The following is a 19,780-nucleotide window of genomic DNA, read 5'->3' as shown; positions in this document are numbered from 1 at the left end:
GAAAAAGAAAGAAAATGACAAGAAATGAAAGAAAAGGAAAGGGAAGGGAAGCAAGAGAAAGGAAAGGAAGGAAAAGACAGGAAATGAGAGGAAAGGCAGGCAAGCGTACAGAAAGGTATTTTGGCATCAGTAAGGGCAGAGGACAAGGTAAAAGAGGCCTCTGCTGTGTGAGGAAACAAATATAGAGCCAGGGTAAAGGAGACAGAGAGAGAAATGAATGGAGAGATTGAGCTTCAAAAACAAAGAGAGAGAAGAAAGAGAGAAGGAAAGACAGAAGAGGCAGAGGAGCAGGAAGTGCATAGTATTCCTGTGTCTGATGAGTGCTGTCAACAGTAGAAATAACCTTCAGAACTTGACAAGTCAGGATGTAAAAAGGCACCCAGTACTGTGTGTTTGCGTGGGTTGCTTATGCCATAACTTCAACACTTCACACCCAAGCACTTCAGGGTTTAGCAATATTAAAAGGTCTGGGGTCATTCTGGAGAGGGACAAAAGTCTGCAGAAAGAGACACTGGTGTAGACCAAAGGAGAGAGACATAACATTGCATAATGGCAATATGTCACAATTAAGAATTCGTTAATGGGTCTGAATAAAAGCACTCAAGTGTTGTCATCTCAGGGCTTTCAGCACACATCACAGCCCACTTTAGGATTCTGTTTGGCATGTATTTTATTCTTAAAATGGGTGAAAAGGTAATTAGAATAACATTTTAATGCATTCTGGAATTTTTGAAAGCTATTTCGCTAAAAATGGGCAGATGTTGTATTATGCCTTTATGACTGAAGTCATCCTCGCTGCACAAAATCAACCGTATCCACCTCAAAATGTTTGGTTTTTTTTTTTTTTTTTTTAAAGCGTGGCACAACCCTGAAAAGCAAAACAAAACAAAAAAATCGGACATTGTTATACTGGCCATTTATTAATGATTCAATGAGTTCTCCTCTACCTTCTTAGGGTCGTAGGGGAATGGAGACAGGTTAGAAGACATGGGGTACACTGGAAAGACAAACACTTGTTCACATTCATCCCGATGGGAGATTACAGCCTCAAATCCATGTGATTGTGGGAGGAAACCCAGGCGAACACCACGCAATCTCCACACATAAAGACGCATGTGAAACCAAACACACATCTTTCTCGCTGGACACTTTGAATGTTTTGGTGTTACGTTCATGCTGGAAGAAAACAGGGCACGCATAGACACAGAAGGTTGCACGATATTCCCAAAATATCACATTGCATAGAGACAGCAGCGTCTACATTATGTCACTGTTTACTCTTGGTTTTTTTTTCTTTTTTTGGACCCAAAGTATTTGCAGGCCAGGACATCTGCACAGTGCCATGTACATTTAGGAGTCCTTTCCCCCCGCTGTTTGTTTAGAGAAACATTCATTGAAGGACTGAAAAAGGACTGCAGATTTGTATTTTATGCTGTGCAAATTGTCTCACTCGATCAGCACTTTCTGTATGCTGCATAGTTCAAGCCAAGATGAGCGCCTACACTTCGTGATTGTCCAGAACACACACATACTAAGTGACGGCTACAATTGGTAGTTATGTAAATGTCTGTTGTATGTGAGAATGTCACACAACAGTACTTTTTCTAAAAACTCTGAGGCCATGAATCCGTCTTGTTTGTCTGGATTACTGTGTAAGATAATTACAATAGTGCTGACACAATTAGTCATTTGACAGAAAATGAATTGGCAACAATTTGGATGATCGATTAAGCATTTAAGTTATTCAAGCAAAAATACAAAACATTTCGTGGTTCAAGTTCTACACTGGGAGGATATGCTGCTTCTGTGCTGTTTTATATCATTTTAAATATAATATTTTAGGATTCTGGACTGTTGGCTAGACGAAAACTTTTTGATGACACCACCCTGAGCTCTGGGTACTTTCAATGGCACTTTCCCCACTATTTTCTCAAGTTCTACAGACTAAATGATTAACTGATTAATCAAAATAATCATTTCGTGACTGTGCAAAATTAAAAAAATATGTGTGCCCCCCCCCCTTTTTTAAACAAATTATTTTAATGTGACCAGCACTTTTGCTCTTCCTAGTCAAAGATCTTTGGTAACAATTTCTTTAAAACTGGAAGTGAAACTAAATATTTTTTACACGGTAGATTATAAATTACTAATATAATGCATTTCTGATATTTGTCTACAGGTTGTCAGCAAACACCAAGCTGTACAGGTGAATGTAATTTTATAGTAGCTTTTGAAGGAGGCTTGTAGCTTTTCGGCTAGCTCCACGGGGTGGGTGTAGCCATTCTTTGTGACGTCACCACAACGTTGTGTGTACCGCGGGTTTATTCATGCCTGCCTCATCAGTGCCGCGCGCCTCGCCCTTTCCACACCTTATCTTTAAACCAGAGACGCTTTAGAAGTGAAACAAACGACAAACTGGGGGTACATTTCTCCACTGTGCGACTCAATCTGGACTGTAAAACACAGGAATAAACGGCAACATACGGGGAGCAAGTTATGACATAGGTGAGAACTTCATTATTTGGATGCCTTTCGTTGCTGTAAAGTCCGCGCGGATGTGACAGTAGTTGCCTCGCGCTGTTTTCTCACTCTGAGCGACCTTAAAGCAAAACTCCATGTAGAAAATTCGCCAGCGTAAAATGTCCTTGCTGACTGACAAACGGTCATTCTGTCAGAGCTTGACGGAAGTAATTTCTTAAGTCTGTCGAGCTTTCTGCAGTCTTCACACGTTTTCTACACCCAGCAGCATTTTTTCCAAAATAAGTTCCTTATTAATAGTTATAATAGTTAATAACTATAGTTAATAATAGTTGCTTCGCCTGTTGTCTCACTCAGTCAGCACGTTGTGTGTTGTACACAACAGAGCGGACTTTTTTCACACTCAATTCTAAAAATCTCATTTAACTGTGGACCTGCTCGTGTCTTAATGGACTGTAGTGATGTTCTAACTGGTATTCTGTGCCCACAAGCAAGGAAACCTGAATGTGTTAATTGTAACGGCATCGTATCTCTTAAATCAAAAGAACGACATGTCAATAAATCGAATTTCCTTTATTGTCTGATTTTACAGTATTGTCCAGCTGATATCACAACTGACGCGAGATCTGCGTTCAACTTGTGCGAAACACAACCAGCCGTCCACAGACCCAACACCTGGACACATCTGTCAGAGCTCCGCTCTGTGTTTTGGAGCAGAAAACGGAGATTTTGACACTTGTTAGTGTCTTTTTTTTTTTTTTTTGACCGATTGAGTGACATTTGGAGCCGTAAACCCCAGCAGGCATCGCCAGAGTGGACGCGTCGTGCGCTGGACAGAGCAAGTAGGTGAGTCCGTTATCTGGTCGTTACACACCCAGTGAAAGTGAAGGCACACACACATACAAAGTCATACAAGTGGGACAGATGTGTAATATTATGTAGGCCTGTTTTCTGAGTAAGGTGATAGATAGATAGATAGATAGATAGATAGATAGATAGATAGATAGATAGATAGATAGATAGATAGATAGATAGATAGATAGATAGATAGATGAACCTTCAGCCTGTCAGCTGATATCTGTTAAGTGGTGAGACAGAAGAGGAACAACTTAAGACCTGGGATTTTTCAATGTATGCAAAATGTTCCTTTTTATGAGAGGAAGAAGATGTTGTCCCTTTTCTGTGTATGTAAGTTAGTCAAAGACTTGCAAACATGAAGTAAGAGTGGTGTATAGTCAGCATGGTTGACACTGAGTCATAACGGAGTCCGAAAGTAAGGGAGACTAGTAAACATCCTTCACACATGATGCAGGATCTCATCTGGCCAATGAGAGGCAAGTAAACGAATGTTGTCGACAGTTAGTGTCATTTTAAAAGTGCTGGAAGGTAGAACTCATATGCATCTTGTATATGCATTGAAAATGTCTCAACAAATCTGAAAATTCTAATTACATGATCAGTAAACTCAGAAAACATCCATGTCACCAGTGATATATTTTCACTTTTTACCCAGCACAGAAAAGTCGTGTTGCTCAAAAGATTCTCTCGTAAAATTTTGCTAATCTCACTCGGGCTGCAATTTAAGATTATTTTCATTATCAATTCATCTGCGGATTGTTTTCTCAATGAATCAAGTTTAATTGAAATGTCAGAAAACAGTGAAAAATGGCTGTTTTTATTTCCCACAGCTCAAGGTGATGACCGTCAGAAACCCAAAGATATTCAATTTTCTATCATATATGATAAAGAAAAACATCAAATCCTAACATTTCAGAAGCTGGAACCAGCGAATGTTTGGCATTTTTTACTTGATGAAATGATATGTACAATTAATTCATTCAATTAATGTTCGATTGACTAAATCAATGAATCGGCTAATTGTTGCAACTCTAAATCTCAGAGATATTCTTTCTTCCTTTCTGTTCAACCAGGATGGCTGCAGACATCATTTTAAGGACACGTTTTTGACACTTTTTTTGGAAGCAGAGACATATTAAATTAAATTAAATCCAGACAGTTTTCAGCCATGATGAATTCAAGGGATTCAGAAAATGACACGTGCCACAGTGAGAACCACATCGACGCCACCATGAGCCCGCTGATCAGTGCCATCATGTTCGCCGCAGGCATCTTTGGCAACGTGGCCGCCCTGGTGATCCTGGAAATCCGGCGATGCAGAGACTCGAGGGCAGGGGAAACGCGGCGGCGTTCGTTGTTTCATGTCCTCATCACGTCGCTGGTGGTCACGGACCTGGCAGGGACGTGCCTGATCAGTCCGCTGGTGCAGCTGTCATATTCGCGCAACACTACCTTGGTGGGGATGGCACCTAAAACTCACAGCGTGTGTGCGTACTTTGGTGTCAGCATGACCTTCTTCAGCCTGGTCACCATGTCACTTCTCTTCACTATGGCGCTAGAGAGATGCTTTGCCATTGGGTACCCCTACCTGTACAGCCGGCATGTCACCAAGAAATGTGCCTATATCACAATCCCGTTGGTGTTTTTGTTATGCATGTTATTCTGTCTCCTCCCTTTTTTGGGATTTGGTAAATACGTACAATACTGCCCCGGCACATGGTGCTTCATTGACATGAACCCAGTGGGAAACAACAACCGGGCCTACGCCAACCTATATGCCACTGTTATGCTGGTGCTAGTGCTGGCTATCGTGGCTTGCAATGGTTTTGTGGTGTACCAGTTGTTCAGGATGTACCAACGTCGGAGGAGGAACTGCGGCTCAGTGATGGCGACCAAAAGATCCAACAGCGAACGCAGGGTGATGTCCATGGCCGAGGAGGTGGAGCATCTCATCCTGCTGGTCTTCATGACCATCATCTTCATCATCTGCACACTGCCACTGGTGGTAAGATGACAGCAGATAACTCACATGCATGCTTTACCTGCACTTTAAAAGCGAGTAAAGGTGACAACCAGTTGATCATTGACTGCTGACAGCAGTTGACCTTGTTGCTTTACTTGTGTTGGGGGGAATTCATTCTATAAGGACTAATTGAATGACTTCATTGGGGTTAACTCGCTCAATGGGTCAGTTGGTCAACAGAGTCAAGGCAGAAATTGATTATTAAGTTCCACGATGCTGTGAGTGAGCAGGTCCCATGGGACTGCTGACACTGATGAACAGGGTTCACCGCATTTCTTCATAGCCCCCCCAACCACACCACCGTTGCCACCCAAAAAACCCCAGTGTATATCTGTGTTCATTTTCAGCATGAAATAACTAGTTTTTGTTTTTAGTAATAGTTTAAAAAAAAAAAGTTTAAAAAAAAAGTAAATAATATAAAAAAGTGAAGGGTGTCTATTGATGACTATTGGTGCTTCCGCTAAAATAGCCTCATGTAACTGTAATGCAGTCATTAGGACCAACAAAAAGAACATTCAAGCTAAATTAATTAAGCTTAATTAATAGCTAATAATCTTCATCACAATTCTACAAATAACCAATCACAGCACAATATCGATATTACATTAATATATTGCTTGGCTTTACAAGTTGATAGGGAGCCAAATAAATAGGGTTCATGTTTTAAATTGAAACTCTTCCATAGTAAATAGTTTGTGCTTGTATTAGGTATCTTGAAATTGGACCGATTTCTTGCACCAATAGGTTGTCCTCAGAGAGTGATTAAAGCATGATCAATATTAAGAACAAATGCATATAAATAATAAGAAAGATAAATAATATTCATGTTTGTGTGTGGAATCTTATCAAAAGTCCTGTGGACAATATTGATGGGAATGTTTCCTTTTAGGATATAACCATTCCCTCTAAGTGATCTAAATTGTGTTATACAACATATTTCCTCTTCAGTATATCTCATTTTGAGTACCCTAATGGAAGCTGATTGAAAAATGTAAGTGCTCTGCGACTCTGAGCTGAATGCCAGCCAGCCACGAAAACACGACAATCGTATTAAAGTCGTATTAAAAATATGTCAAAATGTCACCCAGAGCAGATACAATTTGTTGTATGTACTATGCAATCTGATATATACCTGTGTGTAACTGTGTCTTGGCACCCTTGGGGGGGGGGGTTTGTGGACATGCAGCTATTCAGAAATAATACAATATACTATGGGCTGTTCTGATGCCAAGTTGCAGACAGGAAACAGCAGGTCTGACTCAGCTGCTTATGTTGAAGCCACAGGTATAAATGCTAGATGTTTAAATATAGATATCATGTGTGTAGAGGAAGATGTACAGTGCATTTTTTTGCCCTGATAAGTTACTTTAAAATGCATATATTTAGATTATTTTTTTTCTCTGGGTGTAAAGGAAAATATAAATCATCATTTTACAATTACTACTGTCATTTTAGCATCATTAGCAAGGATGACGAGGAAGAAATCTTTCAAAGGACAATATCATTAGGGTTGAATTATGCAAAAAAAACAAACATTTTTTATTCTATACATTAATGTACATGTCTGCATTTTGCTTTTAGTTTGAGAGAACTGTGCTTTGCACAGAACTCAGTCTTAGTATTTTCTATATCGATTAATCTGCTGATTATCAATCATTGTCTCAATTAAATAATTAATCCACTGGTCTGTAAAATGTCAGAAAATTGTGAAAAATGCCCTTCATCCCAGACCCCAAGGTGATGTCTGCACATAGCCTGTTTTGTCCGACCAGTCGTCCAAAACCACAAAACATTCAATTAACGCTCATATATGACAAAGACAAGCAACAAATCCTCAAATCTGAGAAAGCCGGAACCAGAAAATAGTTGCAGATTAATTTTCTGTTGATCAACTAATCAATTAATCTACTAATCATTTTAGTCCTGGTCTCAATATTTATAAAAAAAAAAAGTATTTATTTATCTATGGTGAAAGAAAAACAAAACTGATATTTAAAGGGAAAATCCACCATAACAACAGCAGACTTTACATACAGTAAACTGTATCATTTTAAATCCAGGATTTGATTAGTTATGTCATCAGGAAGCAATGTGGACAGAGACTGTGATGAGAAGATACGGGTCATCTGTGACTGATGACTCATTGGGGGATGGACCTAACAATCATTTACCATGCCTGTTACATGCACAAATGATGGACATTTTAATGAGATCAACCCCATCACAGCAGAATAGCCACTGACACACTGTATCCTGTGCATTAACGAATTACACACAGGGGATGTATAAAGTGATAACACGTGCGAGCAGCAGCCGGGTACGGCCACTTTTTGAGATGTCCTGATTGCAAACGGCCTTTAGCTTGTCATCAGACTTCCTGTTGGTTACCATACACTGACTGTGAGCCATCAAATAAAAAGCCAAAAATGATCAATATCTAAAACAGGATCCTGATTAGCTGATGACAGTTCTGTCACAAAGCCTTTTCTTTTATTAAAACAAATACAAACAAGACATTACCACACTACCACCACATCACAAGCCATCAATACACCATAAACAAACACCATAAAGAAAAGAAGAAAAAAAAACCAACAACAACTAACGAGCATTACTCTCATCATTCTTCTAAACTTGGCCTTAATCTCTTCCATTTTCTCTCATTCATTGCACAAAGTTTTGGTGTTGTAATTTCAGTGAACTTTGACATATTTCATATTTAGATGATCCAGCAATTAGATTTTGGAGACCAAAACAGTATTGATCGATTCCACCCACAAACGACTCCTCATCCAGTGATTAGTCATTATGCTGTCTCAGTAAGACTCCTGGACAATCTGTTTGTAACCACCTCGGTTCTGAAAGTGTCATTTTGGATTTCAAATGGAAAAATCAATAAGTTTCCCAGCAGTGTATGATGTGAACTTTATTGCAGCCAGCAGTAATGCGCCAAAGTGCCATCTCGTGTGCTGATGCTTCTCAGCTGTGGCTTGCAATGCAGTCATCTCTGCAATGATTCCCAAAAACTGCATCATACATACCAACCTATCCAGAGGGCGTTAACAGTAAACTGGCAGGAATGAGTACAGTGTATAGTAAACTTGCCATAAAACCATCTTTATAACAGCATCTCCTTATTTGTGTCTATTTAAGTGTGATGGATAATTACAGTGCCCTCCACTGCACACTGTGTACCAGGTGTAGACTACTGTAGGCAGGTAAAGGACACTGGTAGCAGCTTCCCACATTGGCTGTCTACACTGCCTCTTCAGGAGGCTGAATAAAGTACATGACTCGGGTACAGTGCCCCTTCACATCAACATCCAAGTCGTAATTATTATTTTTCTGAAAGCTCTGATAAATCCGACTTGGCACTTAATAATATGGAAGTGCCTGTAAACCAAACAAATATGGATGACTCACATCAGTCCTCCTAAAATGTTAAATGTTGGACAGACAGCCTAGGACTTGATGAAAAAGTGGAAAAACAGCCTGTCTCCAAGCAACACCAACCCTCAAATGTCAGTCAACCAAAAAATGGTTTTATCGTCTTGTAAAAATTGGAAAAATATGCGCAACACCTGCAATGTTATTTCTTTACTCAAAAACTGAAGAGATTTAAAATTTCAGTTTGACTTTAAAATGTCAGAATCGATATCAGATGTTGTTGTTTTTTTGCCAGGGAATGTCAGGATTATTATCTAATATTGATGAAGCGAAAATTCGACACAGATAGATGCATTTGGTGATGTCTTGTCAAGGGAGAGTTACAATTACATATTGATCGGTATAATTTCATAACATCCATTTGCTATGTTGAGAAGAAATTGGGTCGGTTATTTCGCAAGTTCTTGTTTCTTTATTTTCTTAAGTCACTCTTTTAAAGTTTGGCAGCACTGAAAAGGTTTTTGTCTCTCTACCCAGTCGGCCGTTTTATTCATTAGGCTGTGATTCTGCATCTTCATGTCTGTTGTGTCTTATCTTGTCTTTATCAAAAATCCAGTGACAGTCACCAGACCTTTCACCACTGTAGGCAGAAGTCATACTATTAATGTCATTTATGATCAATTCTTATAATGGGACTCATATGTCATACATGCTAGTGACTAAGTGAATCACGTACTTGTGGCTGTCACGTTTGTCACTCGTCTTCTCATATTTCCACAGAATGGCCACATTAACTTCTTGGCAGGCATTTCCAGTTGTTGCCCTGCAGGAAGATGTACCATGTTTCATTCAAAGAACACACTAAGTGATTATGCTGAGGGGGATTTGGTGTCTTATTTAAAGGAACATCCACCCTCAAGTAGAATTTCCTTTCCCATTCTGTTATGATCCAGATGAAGACAAAAATATCTCCACTGATAGCAGCCATTTTACATTTTCAGTGTTCAGCTGATGGTTTATCCTTAATGAGTTCTAGTGCCTAAGCAGGGCATTATATAGGACCTCAGTGCCCTCTTCAAAGATACTTCGACAAGAGTCTGTAAATTAAGACGTCTGCTGTGTTGGTGGGGACAAGCTTGTGAGCTGTTGCTTAGAGAAAAGTGTCTCTAAACACTTCTGAAAAATGTTCTTGCTGCAGCATAGACTTAGATGGCCACAGAAAGTGTGGTAAACTGCTGCATACTTCTGTCTGAAACCAGTTTCGAGTCGTAAATCTGCTGCCGTTAATATTGCCAGCTTCACACATGCTGTGGTATGTAGTGGTAACTACTATATTACTTAAGATTTTAAAGGAGTTTTATATTTGCTTTGTGGATGCAAGCTTCCCACGGCTACTCATTCAAAGGCTAAACAATACTACAAATAAACACTCATGGGTTTCCAGCCAGCAATGTGATACCACACTCTGAGGTCAGGATATCACATGCAGACACAGACACACACACACACACACACACACACACACACACACACACACACACACACACACACACACACACACACACTCAGCAAGATCATATTTATTGTTCTGCTGATATAAAACTGTTGACTGATGATGTGTTTGTGTGCATGTGACGTGCCTCTGGTTATCTGTGACTGCATTAAAAATTGAAAAGGCCAGACAATAGCCTTTTGGCACAGGAACGTAGTAAGTGATTGTGAATGGTACAATTGTTAGTTCCAAATAAATTGATTTTAGGGGCAGTTTTGCCTTCATATGACAGGTAACTAAGGTCCTAGGCTGGCTTTGAAGCCCTGGCACTACAACAACAAGTTATGCATTTTTGCGAAGCGAACAGGATATATAAAAGGCATTTGGGTACAGACAAGAATGCATCTTTGAAATAGAAAGCCAGAAGCACATATTAAAATATTATCACCTCTGACTCAAGTATTTACTCAGCACACAGATAACCAATTTAAAAGTTTGTTTTTGAAAATGAAACTCAAACAGTGTTTTGGTCTCTGAGCATCAACCCCTGGCAGACATTTCAGATTAACACTTTTATTACGCTTCCTGTTGGTGCTGAGAGGGGAGAAAATGGGAACACAGTGTGAGTTGGATTTCACGGCTGAGCCTGGCTAAACAAAAAAAATCTGTCTCCACATGCACACACAATCCTTCGCCTACTCTGTTTTTGTCTCACACACATGGCAAGGCCTGTCACTAATCACAGAAATGATCTCATGTGGTTTTGATTAAAACGAGTTGTTCTAGTGATATAACTTTTCCTGAACGAGTTATACAACAATTACTATTTCCCTGCAGCGGTTGAGAAAATCTGGAAGACCGAGCATTAAAGAGCTTTCTCACCCATCAAACTAACAGCTGCTGATGTGCTTAACTGCCATTTGCAGCTATGTAGTCGGAGGGAAGGCAGTTCTCAAAGAAAAAAAAAACAATTAGTCCTCATGGCAACACTTCACCCACTGGGTTGTGTAACTGAGCAACAGGAAATTGGCCTAATGAGACTGGTGTGACAATGTTGGCGGAACCATTGGCATCTCAGGACATTGAGTGCTTTTTACGGGAGTCAAACCTGAGTCATTTTAAAGGAAAAAAACAATTAGAATGGAAGAGAGAGGAGACAGTATGAGAATTAAGATGGAGATGAGAAACTCAGAGAGCGAGAGAAAAGGGTGGGTGGAAGGCAGAGATGAGGATGGAAAGTGAAAGGAAGAAGGGAAGCAGTGCTGTGTCAGTGAATAGGCTGACTTTATAACCTGTTGTGAAGTCACTTTTCCCTTCACATTTAATTGGATATTGTTCCTCTCTGACCCCCAGAGAGACCAGCTGCAAGAATTTCTAAACCTGTAAACTAGTCATAGCTTCCATGGATTGTATGAACGTTCTGGTTCCCAACATTGTGGCCATCAGCCCAGGGAGTCTACCGCTTTTCATTTCAGCCAATCGCAGCTGTTGGGACTCCACAGATGAATTCATTCATTTGTGTGATTTTTAACTGAACTTTCATTAGGAGACTGCATGCTTTAAAAGGGGTCAGCGGTCATTTGCCCGGACCTCGGGAGGTCTGCTTGGAGCAGCTGCAAAGGACTGTTTAACTTGTGTACATGTGACGTTACTGATGTGTTTTCATTGAGGTTTTATTGTTGTGATCTTCTCCATGGTTAACGTGGGGTTATTATTGTAACCGTAGTTCTCAGCCACTCAGCTGATGTTAGTTTATGTTGTGCTCCACACAGACAGAGTATTTGCATGCTAACTAACTCCTTTTAACTTGGCACCATTATACTAAACAGACCACACACATACACCTCTAGTTTGGCCCTTAAAGACAACCACATCCGGCGGAAAGGAACTTTAAAGTTCCCGCTTCACACGTTCTCTTGTTTCTGACTCGTGCACGCTAGAGATAGAGGAAGAACAAAGAAACATACTGTACACACATTCTTTTGTTTGACGCCATCCTCGATCTAAGCAGCCTTCTTAGACACATGCACACACACACATACATCCCTTTGTTCTGTAGTTTAATAGTTAGACTTCACATATTGTGTTTTTGCTTTTTTTATCTTTTAATAAATGCTTGTGTATAATTATGCTGGTTTCTTTAATGTTTTGTTGAGTGAGGAATTTGCCAACCTCTGCTATGTTGACCTCCAAATCCTTCAACCTACTAGCTATCAGTGGTCATTTTGGTTACAGTTATTAATTTAATTATTAATCTGAATTCCAAATTGATAGTTTAGTGTATTTTATGAGACTCAATCAATTAATTGGCTATCATTTCTCTTCTTTAAAAAGAATGGTGCCCTGAGGACTTTATTCATTAAGGTTATTTGTGATTATCCTTGATAATCTTGATTGCCAAATTTAATTGATTGCAACTACACAGTTTAACCACAGACAAGGAACTAACAAGTTAAATCCGCTGCTTGTTCTTGGCCTCAATGGTGCTAATAAAAACAGCTTCCATTTAAAAAGGTCAAAGACTTCATTAATACAGCAATTATTGATCAGAGTTGCCGAAGAGCACACGTCACAACAATGTGTGTGTGTGTGTAATATAGTGAGGTGGAATGTAGATCTTCCCACACTTGATTGGAAGAAGGCTAAAGGTTGTACATATTTATCTTTTCACAAGACAGGAATTCATTACCAAGATTAAAAACATATTGTTGTACATTTGATTATCCTGCCCTATGAAGGCAAAACCCAGTAACCATATTTGTTCAAAGTTAAAACCAGAATCGTAGAAAAGGTTTCAGTCGTAGTCATCTGGACACTGTTTTCAGAATCAAGACGTTTCGGCTCCCATCCGGAAGTTCTCAATTGACAAGAGAGCTATATCAAGTTAAAACTAGCTGATAAGATAGTCTTAGCTGGCCTTAGCTAAAGACACATTTGCTTACTTTTTCCCTAGCTGTGATCTCAAATTAAAGAATATAAATTCTGACAAACCAACATATTGGTAATATATTTAGCTATCCCACATAAATGAGGCAATAGCTACATCCAGTCATTATTGAGAATAACAAACAGCTAAACTAAATCTATCATAACATCTGACCTGGATATGGCAAACAGATCTGTGCCAGCCTCCAAATGCACAACAGCCCTGCCTTAAGGTATCTAGAGTAGCTTGGCAATTATTAAACGTCCAAACCTGGACGCTCCTCTCAGTTTCATGTCAAGAGAAAAACAGATTTGTTTTACATGTCAAATTATGTAAAAAGGTGCTGGACATTTCCATCAGTGCATGAATATACTGTGCAAATAGTCATACATGACAGTATTAAGATAAAATAACTAAATAAGTCCTTATTTCCCAGCAAAGAGTCTTTCATTATTTGTGTATCTTTGTGTGCAAACTAACTCTGCTAGATATCAGCATGGGAATCTCAATTTGCTTCAGCCTCAGCAACATCTGCCTCTCAGCCTCTCCTAAAACCACAAAATACACACACGTTCTCATTGGTTCATATGCTGCCTGTGTTTGCCTCGGCAGTCGGACTGAATAGCAAACAAAATGTAATTCAAATATCCTCTCTGAATGAGAACATTACTCCACTCTCTACAAACATCCTGTGTGTGCTGGGATGAGTGACAGTGCTTTCTGCATGAAAGAGGATAAAATTAGGAACTATGCTAACTTTTACAAACATTGTAAACATTTAGTATGCAACAGTTAGTTTGAGCAAATGCATATTTAGACTAACACCCAAAGCAAACTCTCACTCAAGTGACCTCTGGAGTCTTTCTGGTTTGGAGATGCTGATAACTAACATGCATGTGTTCCTTTAGTGACAGTAAAAAAAAAAAAAAAAAAAAAAAAAAACGTTTGCCATTTTTGCTATACCAGCCAGTTTTTCAGCACATGATTTGACTAAAAAAGCTGAATAATAATTATACAACTTTGCAGTACTTAACTTGAATGCGTTTTGCTGAGAGGTCTATCTGTATTTTAGTCATGCTAGAGCCTGGCTCTAGGTATGGCAATGTCGGTTGGTCCAGACTGAAATATCTCAACAAGTACTTGATGGATTGCCATGAACTTTGGTGCAAACACTCCTAGTGCAGTGAAAATGAATAATGCTGACTTTGGTGATCCCCTGCCTTTTCACCTAGCACCACCAATAGGTCAAAGTTTGACCTTGTCCAATATTTCGGTTTATGACCAAATACTTGCAAAACTAATGACATTGACTGTAGTTATGCACAGAAAGTGGAAGAAAATAGCCTTGAAGCATAAAAATACTCTGTGGGTTGCATTTATACAGGTATAGTGTGAGCAAAACGCAAGCTGTTACACCGCCTGTGTGAACAGCTGGATCGCTTAAAATAGGATAGTATCTGTTCTATAGTGTCTGACCTGACGATGGCTAACTGAAAAATGTAGCTGCAACAGACAATAGACAAGCTGTTTATCAAGTAGTAGTTTTATCAGTGTGTGTGGTGGATTACTATCTTGCTGAACTGGCAGGATGAGAAACAAAGAAAAGGTCACTGGTTTCAGAGATGTCCCACTTGCACTTTCAGGTATTTGAACAACAGCGTATCCTCAAATATGGGATTAGATGTGTTGTCATAACAAAACATCAGTCAGTGACCCTGGCATAACAAAACTGACTTTGAAGTTGAAGAATCTAAACATGCATGATGAGTATCAGCTTGACATTTAAACAGATAAGTGGTTTCAATTTCTATTGTTCATTTCCCGTATCACTGCTCGCAGTCTTCATCTGTTACTGCTGCTATAGAGGACTGAGTGTGGGATTTAAACCAGGATGTTAGCTGGGATGTGGCTGTCTGTGTGTGCCTGTCATCAATGGCGTTAGCAGTGGGATAATACCTTGACACCTAATTTCACACACAATCTCTCTTTTTTCATCTCCCTGCCTCTTCTTTTCTCTCTCTATCCATCTCTAAGATCCGGGTGTACATCAACTCCATAGGGGATCGCAAGGAGTCTCACCGTTTGGACCTGATTGCCCTCCGCTTCATCTCCGTTAACTCCATCATCGACCCCTGGGTCTTTATCCTCCTCTCCCCCAGCGTGCTGCACTTTTGCTGGGCCTCGGTTTGCCGGGCTCCCCTAGGAACCTCCAAGGGTTCCGCGTTTAAATCATCACTGGCCAAAAATAATTCTGCAGCTATCCTAGAACTGTCTCGCCCAACCTTGCAGTACACCGAGCATTTTCACTCTGTGGAAACTCTATGACCATAACTGTACTTTATTATTTGATATTTATATTTATAAGACACAGCATTGGATAGTGTGTTCCACTTCTAGCATTTGAGCTAAGTTTATGCATGTTGAATGCATACTGACTTCTCTAGAGCTTCATATTTTAAGTGTAAAAGCTCAACATTTTCGCTCCTGTGCTGCTTGTATTTTATGCAAATGAATCAATTAAATGAAAACGGCTGGTGACAGGAACTAGAAAAAGAAAGAGACGTCATTCAGGTTCTGTGATGATCTGGAATAGACAAACTGCTTTTGTCTACACTGTATTAAGATGAAGATGTTCAGTTGGAGAATCTTGTGCAAGGAGATGATGTGACAGAATGCAACATGCTAAGGACATTCATCTGTCAATGTGTACAGAAATGGGATTAGCCTTCGATTCAGGACAAACACAGAAGGAAGAGGTAACCAAATGCCTTATGGCCTTGCTGTACATGCCTTCTCTGACGCTCAATTGCCGCTTTCCGAGCAGTTGTTACCGGGCCTGGGATGGTGACATGAACGAGATATCACATACAGGCATGAACCATTTTCAAATGTAATCTGTCTGAAGAATACCTAGACATATAAGACATGTTTATATTAGTGTAAATGAGACCTCAAATATTTGATATTAAATATGACTTTCTCTTTTGAATACTTAAGCGGTCATTGGTCATCATCCTGAGAACATTATCTTATCACCTCTGAGCTTCATAACCCCAACCTTAAGCTCTGGTCGCTTTGGTAACCTTTCCCCCGCCACTCCTACCAGATTCCTGCTGCAAAGGTCAAAGGGCAAGAAGCAGGGAGAGGCCTTTTGGTATACAAGATAGTACGGCTGATAGTAGGAATGAGTACCAGAACCGGAGCTGGGCAAGCAGGCAACGGAACCGGGCTTAGCAGCCTCCCACTGAACACGGTCTCCAAGACCGACGGAGGTCGTTTGACGACAGGGAATACAGTACCGAGGTGATTTATAGCGGCTCCAACCAGGACTCCGGGGATGACGAAGACACAGGAGAGGCGTGAAGCGGGAGAGGAGCAAGTTTGTAGCGAGTTAATTTGTAAGTAACATTATACATCATCCATCATATTGATAAGAGCGCAAGTATTTGTTTTTGTTATTTATTCCCGTGTTTTGAACAACGAGACTTGTGTGATGTTATACTGCGTTGAAATAAATTAACAAAATGTTCAGTCGCCTTGTTGTTCCGACATTTTCAGAAAAATGTTACCGCTTTTGCTGTTATTAACAGGTGCGTCGTGTGTGCACCTGTAAAAATTATTTTTTAAAGGCTCATTATTACGGTTTTGTATTTCTTTGTAATGTAGCACAGGGTTAACAATGTTACTTATAACATTCTTTCTCAGCCCCGGAACTCAAACAATTTTCTAATGCACCAAATATATACATTTAAATAATTAAATGAATATAATAAACTTTCGACGACTAGTCAACTAATCGCTTGAACTAATGACTACTAGTCGACTAGGAAAATCTTTAGTCGGGGGCAGCCCTACAAGATAGTTAGATAACTTCCCTCAGGGAGTGGGTGGGAGAGAGTGATAAACACAGAAAAGGTTATGTTGATGGTAGTGACAATATTTCATTTATATGTACATGCACAGATAGTATAGCATAATGATATTTTATAAAAAGTTTCTCATATGAGACTGCAGTTACCTTTTGACTTGAAAACTTCTACTTATATAATTAAGTAACAGCAGAGCTTTATGAAATAATGAATGAATGTTCGCACACACTTGTAGCAAATGATGGTACTTCATAAAGAGCAAGCTAATGACTTTAATGACAAAATAACACACTTAGGAGTATTTTGTTAAAACAATTTTACAGATTAGGTTCTCTATATGTTAATTAATATTAGAGGAGGACCCACACATAAAAAACTGTCAGAAACTCCACAGGGTACCTTTAACTGTTTGGTTATAGTGGAATTACCAGCACCGTCTTTGGAAAATGTTGTTTTTCAAAGTCTTAATCATTTAATAAGATAATAATCTCATTTACAAAATGTAATATTTATACAGTATACAATCTAAAATTTCGAGCCTGTATGTTGTTGACATAAATTGAATGATACCCTTTAAAAAGTACCATGTTTTGCTTTCAATGTGTGCCATATAACAGTTCTCAGTTAGTAGACATGTCATTTTGGGACAGAACTCTTAACAACTTTACATTTTTCACTCTGTATCTTGCTTTATTTTCTCTTGACAGGTACTTTGTTCTGTCACGTTGCCTGAAAGTTATTTGGAAACTATGAAAAGAAAGCCCTTCATATTTATCCATAAACTTTACGACTGAAGTGCTGTTATTTTGGTTCAATGTGTGTCTTTCCAGAGGACTACCATTTATATGGGACAAAGGACATCCACTTATATTGCCGCTCATAGGCCATATGGTCAACTTCATGATTGCAGTCACTAATTATATCCTCAAGCTGTTCAAACAAGTTCAACTGCCAACTAAAGTAAACCCAGAAAATGCAGGTTTGCTTTCAGGTCCACCAATAAGTCTAAAAATCTCCCCTGCCATAGACTCCAGCAGTCAGTTTGCAGTTAGTATGGTTATCTGCCAGCCATCAACAAAACACATCATTACATTACAATGATGTCAGTTCTAACTGGCTTGCTGAAATCAGATGACCACTGAGTTTCATGGGAAAAGCAGGTAGTTTTCGCCACTTTGTTTCTTACGTTTGCATACTGGTAAAGGTTACACATGGTGGATTCATACTGGGTTAAATTACACAACACCATGGGGAATTGTAACTATTAAAGCATCTTCTTCTTTAAAACAAATCCAATTTCAACAGGGCTCGAGTGTCTGGCAAGAAAATAAGCTACTACAATTTTTTGCGGGCTCTCTGGTCATAAATCTCTCGAAAGAGAAAAACACTCGTGTGGAATGACTCGGATTATGCAACAGCAAGGGTCCAGTTTAAATTGAAATACTATGGTGTGGAAAAAGTGTGTAAAATGTGAGGGGAAAAAACCCTACAAGTTCTCAACTATCTGTCATTTTAGAGGATGCCAGAAAATTTGTGAGCATCGGGTAAACTTTGGGGCTGTAAGCCTTTATTTAAAAGTGTCCAGGCTGTGAGTGTGTGAGAGAGAGTGTGTGTGTGACAGAGCACTGACGATATTGTTTGGCTATTGTGTTGTGAGAACCGCAGTTTATTGCCTCTGTCGGTTCTCAGCTCAGCATAAAAAATATTCAGTGTTTACGGCAGTGACTTCCTGTGGATGTTAGGTGTGATTTTTTTTTTGTGAATGCTTTTTCCTCTTGTGTTTTTGTGTGTATGTATTTTTTGCAAATATACATACAAAAAGTTCCCACATAAATGCTTGTGTATGCATGCGCCTAAAATAAGTGCAAGCTATGTACATGCTAGTGTATGTGTGTGTGTGTGTGTGTTTGTATGCATGCGTGTGTGACAGACAGCACTGAAATGTAATGATGTCAAACCAGAATGCTACCTTTCTGGATGTCTTGTACTCTGTAATTATCTGTAAAGTACTGTAGATGAAACTGAATGCACTGAGCACACGAGTGTGTATGTCTGTGTTTTAAGGCTTGTGTAAATAAACATCTCATCCACCACATATTGTGTCTGCTTTGTAACCCTTTTCCTTCACACACACACACACACACACACACACACACAGTTTGTGGATGGGCTCCAGATGTGGAGAATATAACCAAATCCTTCAGTTAGATATGTGTGTGTGTTTCACTTTCTGTATGTCTGTCTTGAGCAATTTTCCCTCCACATCACTTTATGACTTTATCTGCTTTGATGATGTTGTGTTCCATCATTTGAACACAACATATTTCTGTGGTTTAACCTAAGTAGGCCATTGTATTAGGTGGGTGGTAGAGTGAGCATTGACTACATCCCACACACACACACACACCAAAAACAATCTTGACTTTTTGCATGATAAAGGTGAACCAATTAATCTAGTGCCACTACTGAAGCAAACAGCACTCTTACGTCTACCATCAGAGTAGGGTTGTAAACAAATATGAATACATTATTCACATATGAACAGATAATGCACTCTTAACAGATACAAACAGCATCTGAAAATGTGTTTCTTCCCCCCTCATGACTGCTACAATCAGCACAATCCGCTCTTCAGGATGGGATAAGAGGATAAATGTGTTTAAGAAACACAGGAAAAGAAGGTACGTCTTATAACTTCAGATCTTGGCTCAGAGTTGTCGCATTCAGACTTCGGTATCAACAGTAAT

General features: G+C 39.4%; 1 protein-coding gene across 3 annotated transcripts; it reads left to right on the top strand.

The window, feature by feature from the left end:
* Positions 1 to 2,306: 2,306 nt before the first annotated feature.
* Positions 2,307 to 19,128, top strand: ptger2a (prostaglandin E receptor 2a (subtype EP2)). Of its 3 annotated transcripts, XR_006377057.1 has the most exons (5): positions 2,308 to 2,505; positions 3,071 to 3,324; positions 4,410 to 5,341; positions 15,199 to 16,562; positions 17,741 to 19,128. XR_006377057.1 is itself a non-coding variant. In XM_044188227.1 (4 exons), the coding sequence occupies exons 3-4, from the start codon at positions 4,505 to 4,507 to the stop codon at positions 15,487 to 15,489; spliced, it is 1,128 nt and encodes a 375-aa protein (XP_044044162.1). In that variant the 5' UTR covers positions 2,307 to 2,505; positions 3,071 to 3,324; positions 4,410 to 4,504; the 3' UTR covers positions 15,490 to 19,128. The 3 variants fall into 3 exon arrangements, 2 of the variants coding, with proteins under 2 accessions (XP_044044162.1, XP_044044161.1); XM_044188227.1 differs by having other exon boundaries at positions 2,307 to 2,505; positions 15,199 to 19,128; XM_044188226.1 differs by having other exon boundaries at positions 3,071 to 3,320; positions 15,199 to 19,128.
* Positions 19,129 to 19,780: the final 652 nt, after the last annotated feature.

The sequence above is a fragment of the Siniperca chuatsi genome, linkage group LG24, assembly GCF_020085105.1.
Source record: "Siniperca chuatsi isolate FFG_IHB_CAS linkage group LG24, ASM2008510v1, whole genome shotgun sequence".
NCBI lineage: Eukaryota > Metazoa > Chordata > Actinopteri > Centrarchiformes > Sinipercidae > Siniperca > Siniperca chuatsi.
This window is presented reverse-complemented; position numbering and strand designations above follow the sequence as displayed.

Excerpts from the sequence above, each read along its gene's own strand:
- ptger2a (XM_044188227.1), top strand. The coding sequence starts at position 4,505 with ATGATGAATTCAAGGGATTCAGAAAATGACACGTGCCACAGTGAGAAC. Across the intron at positions 5,342-15,198 it reads TCTGCACACTGCCACTGGTG|ATCCGGGTGTACATCAACTC; the intron begins GTAAGATGACAG and ends TCCATCTCTAAG.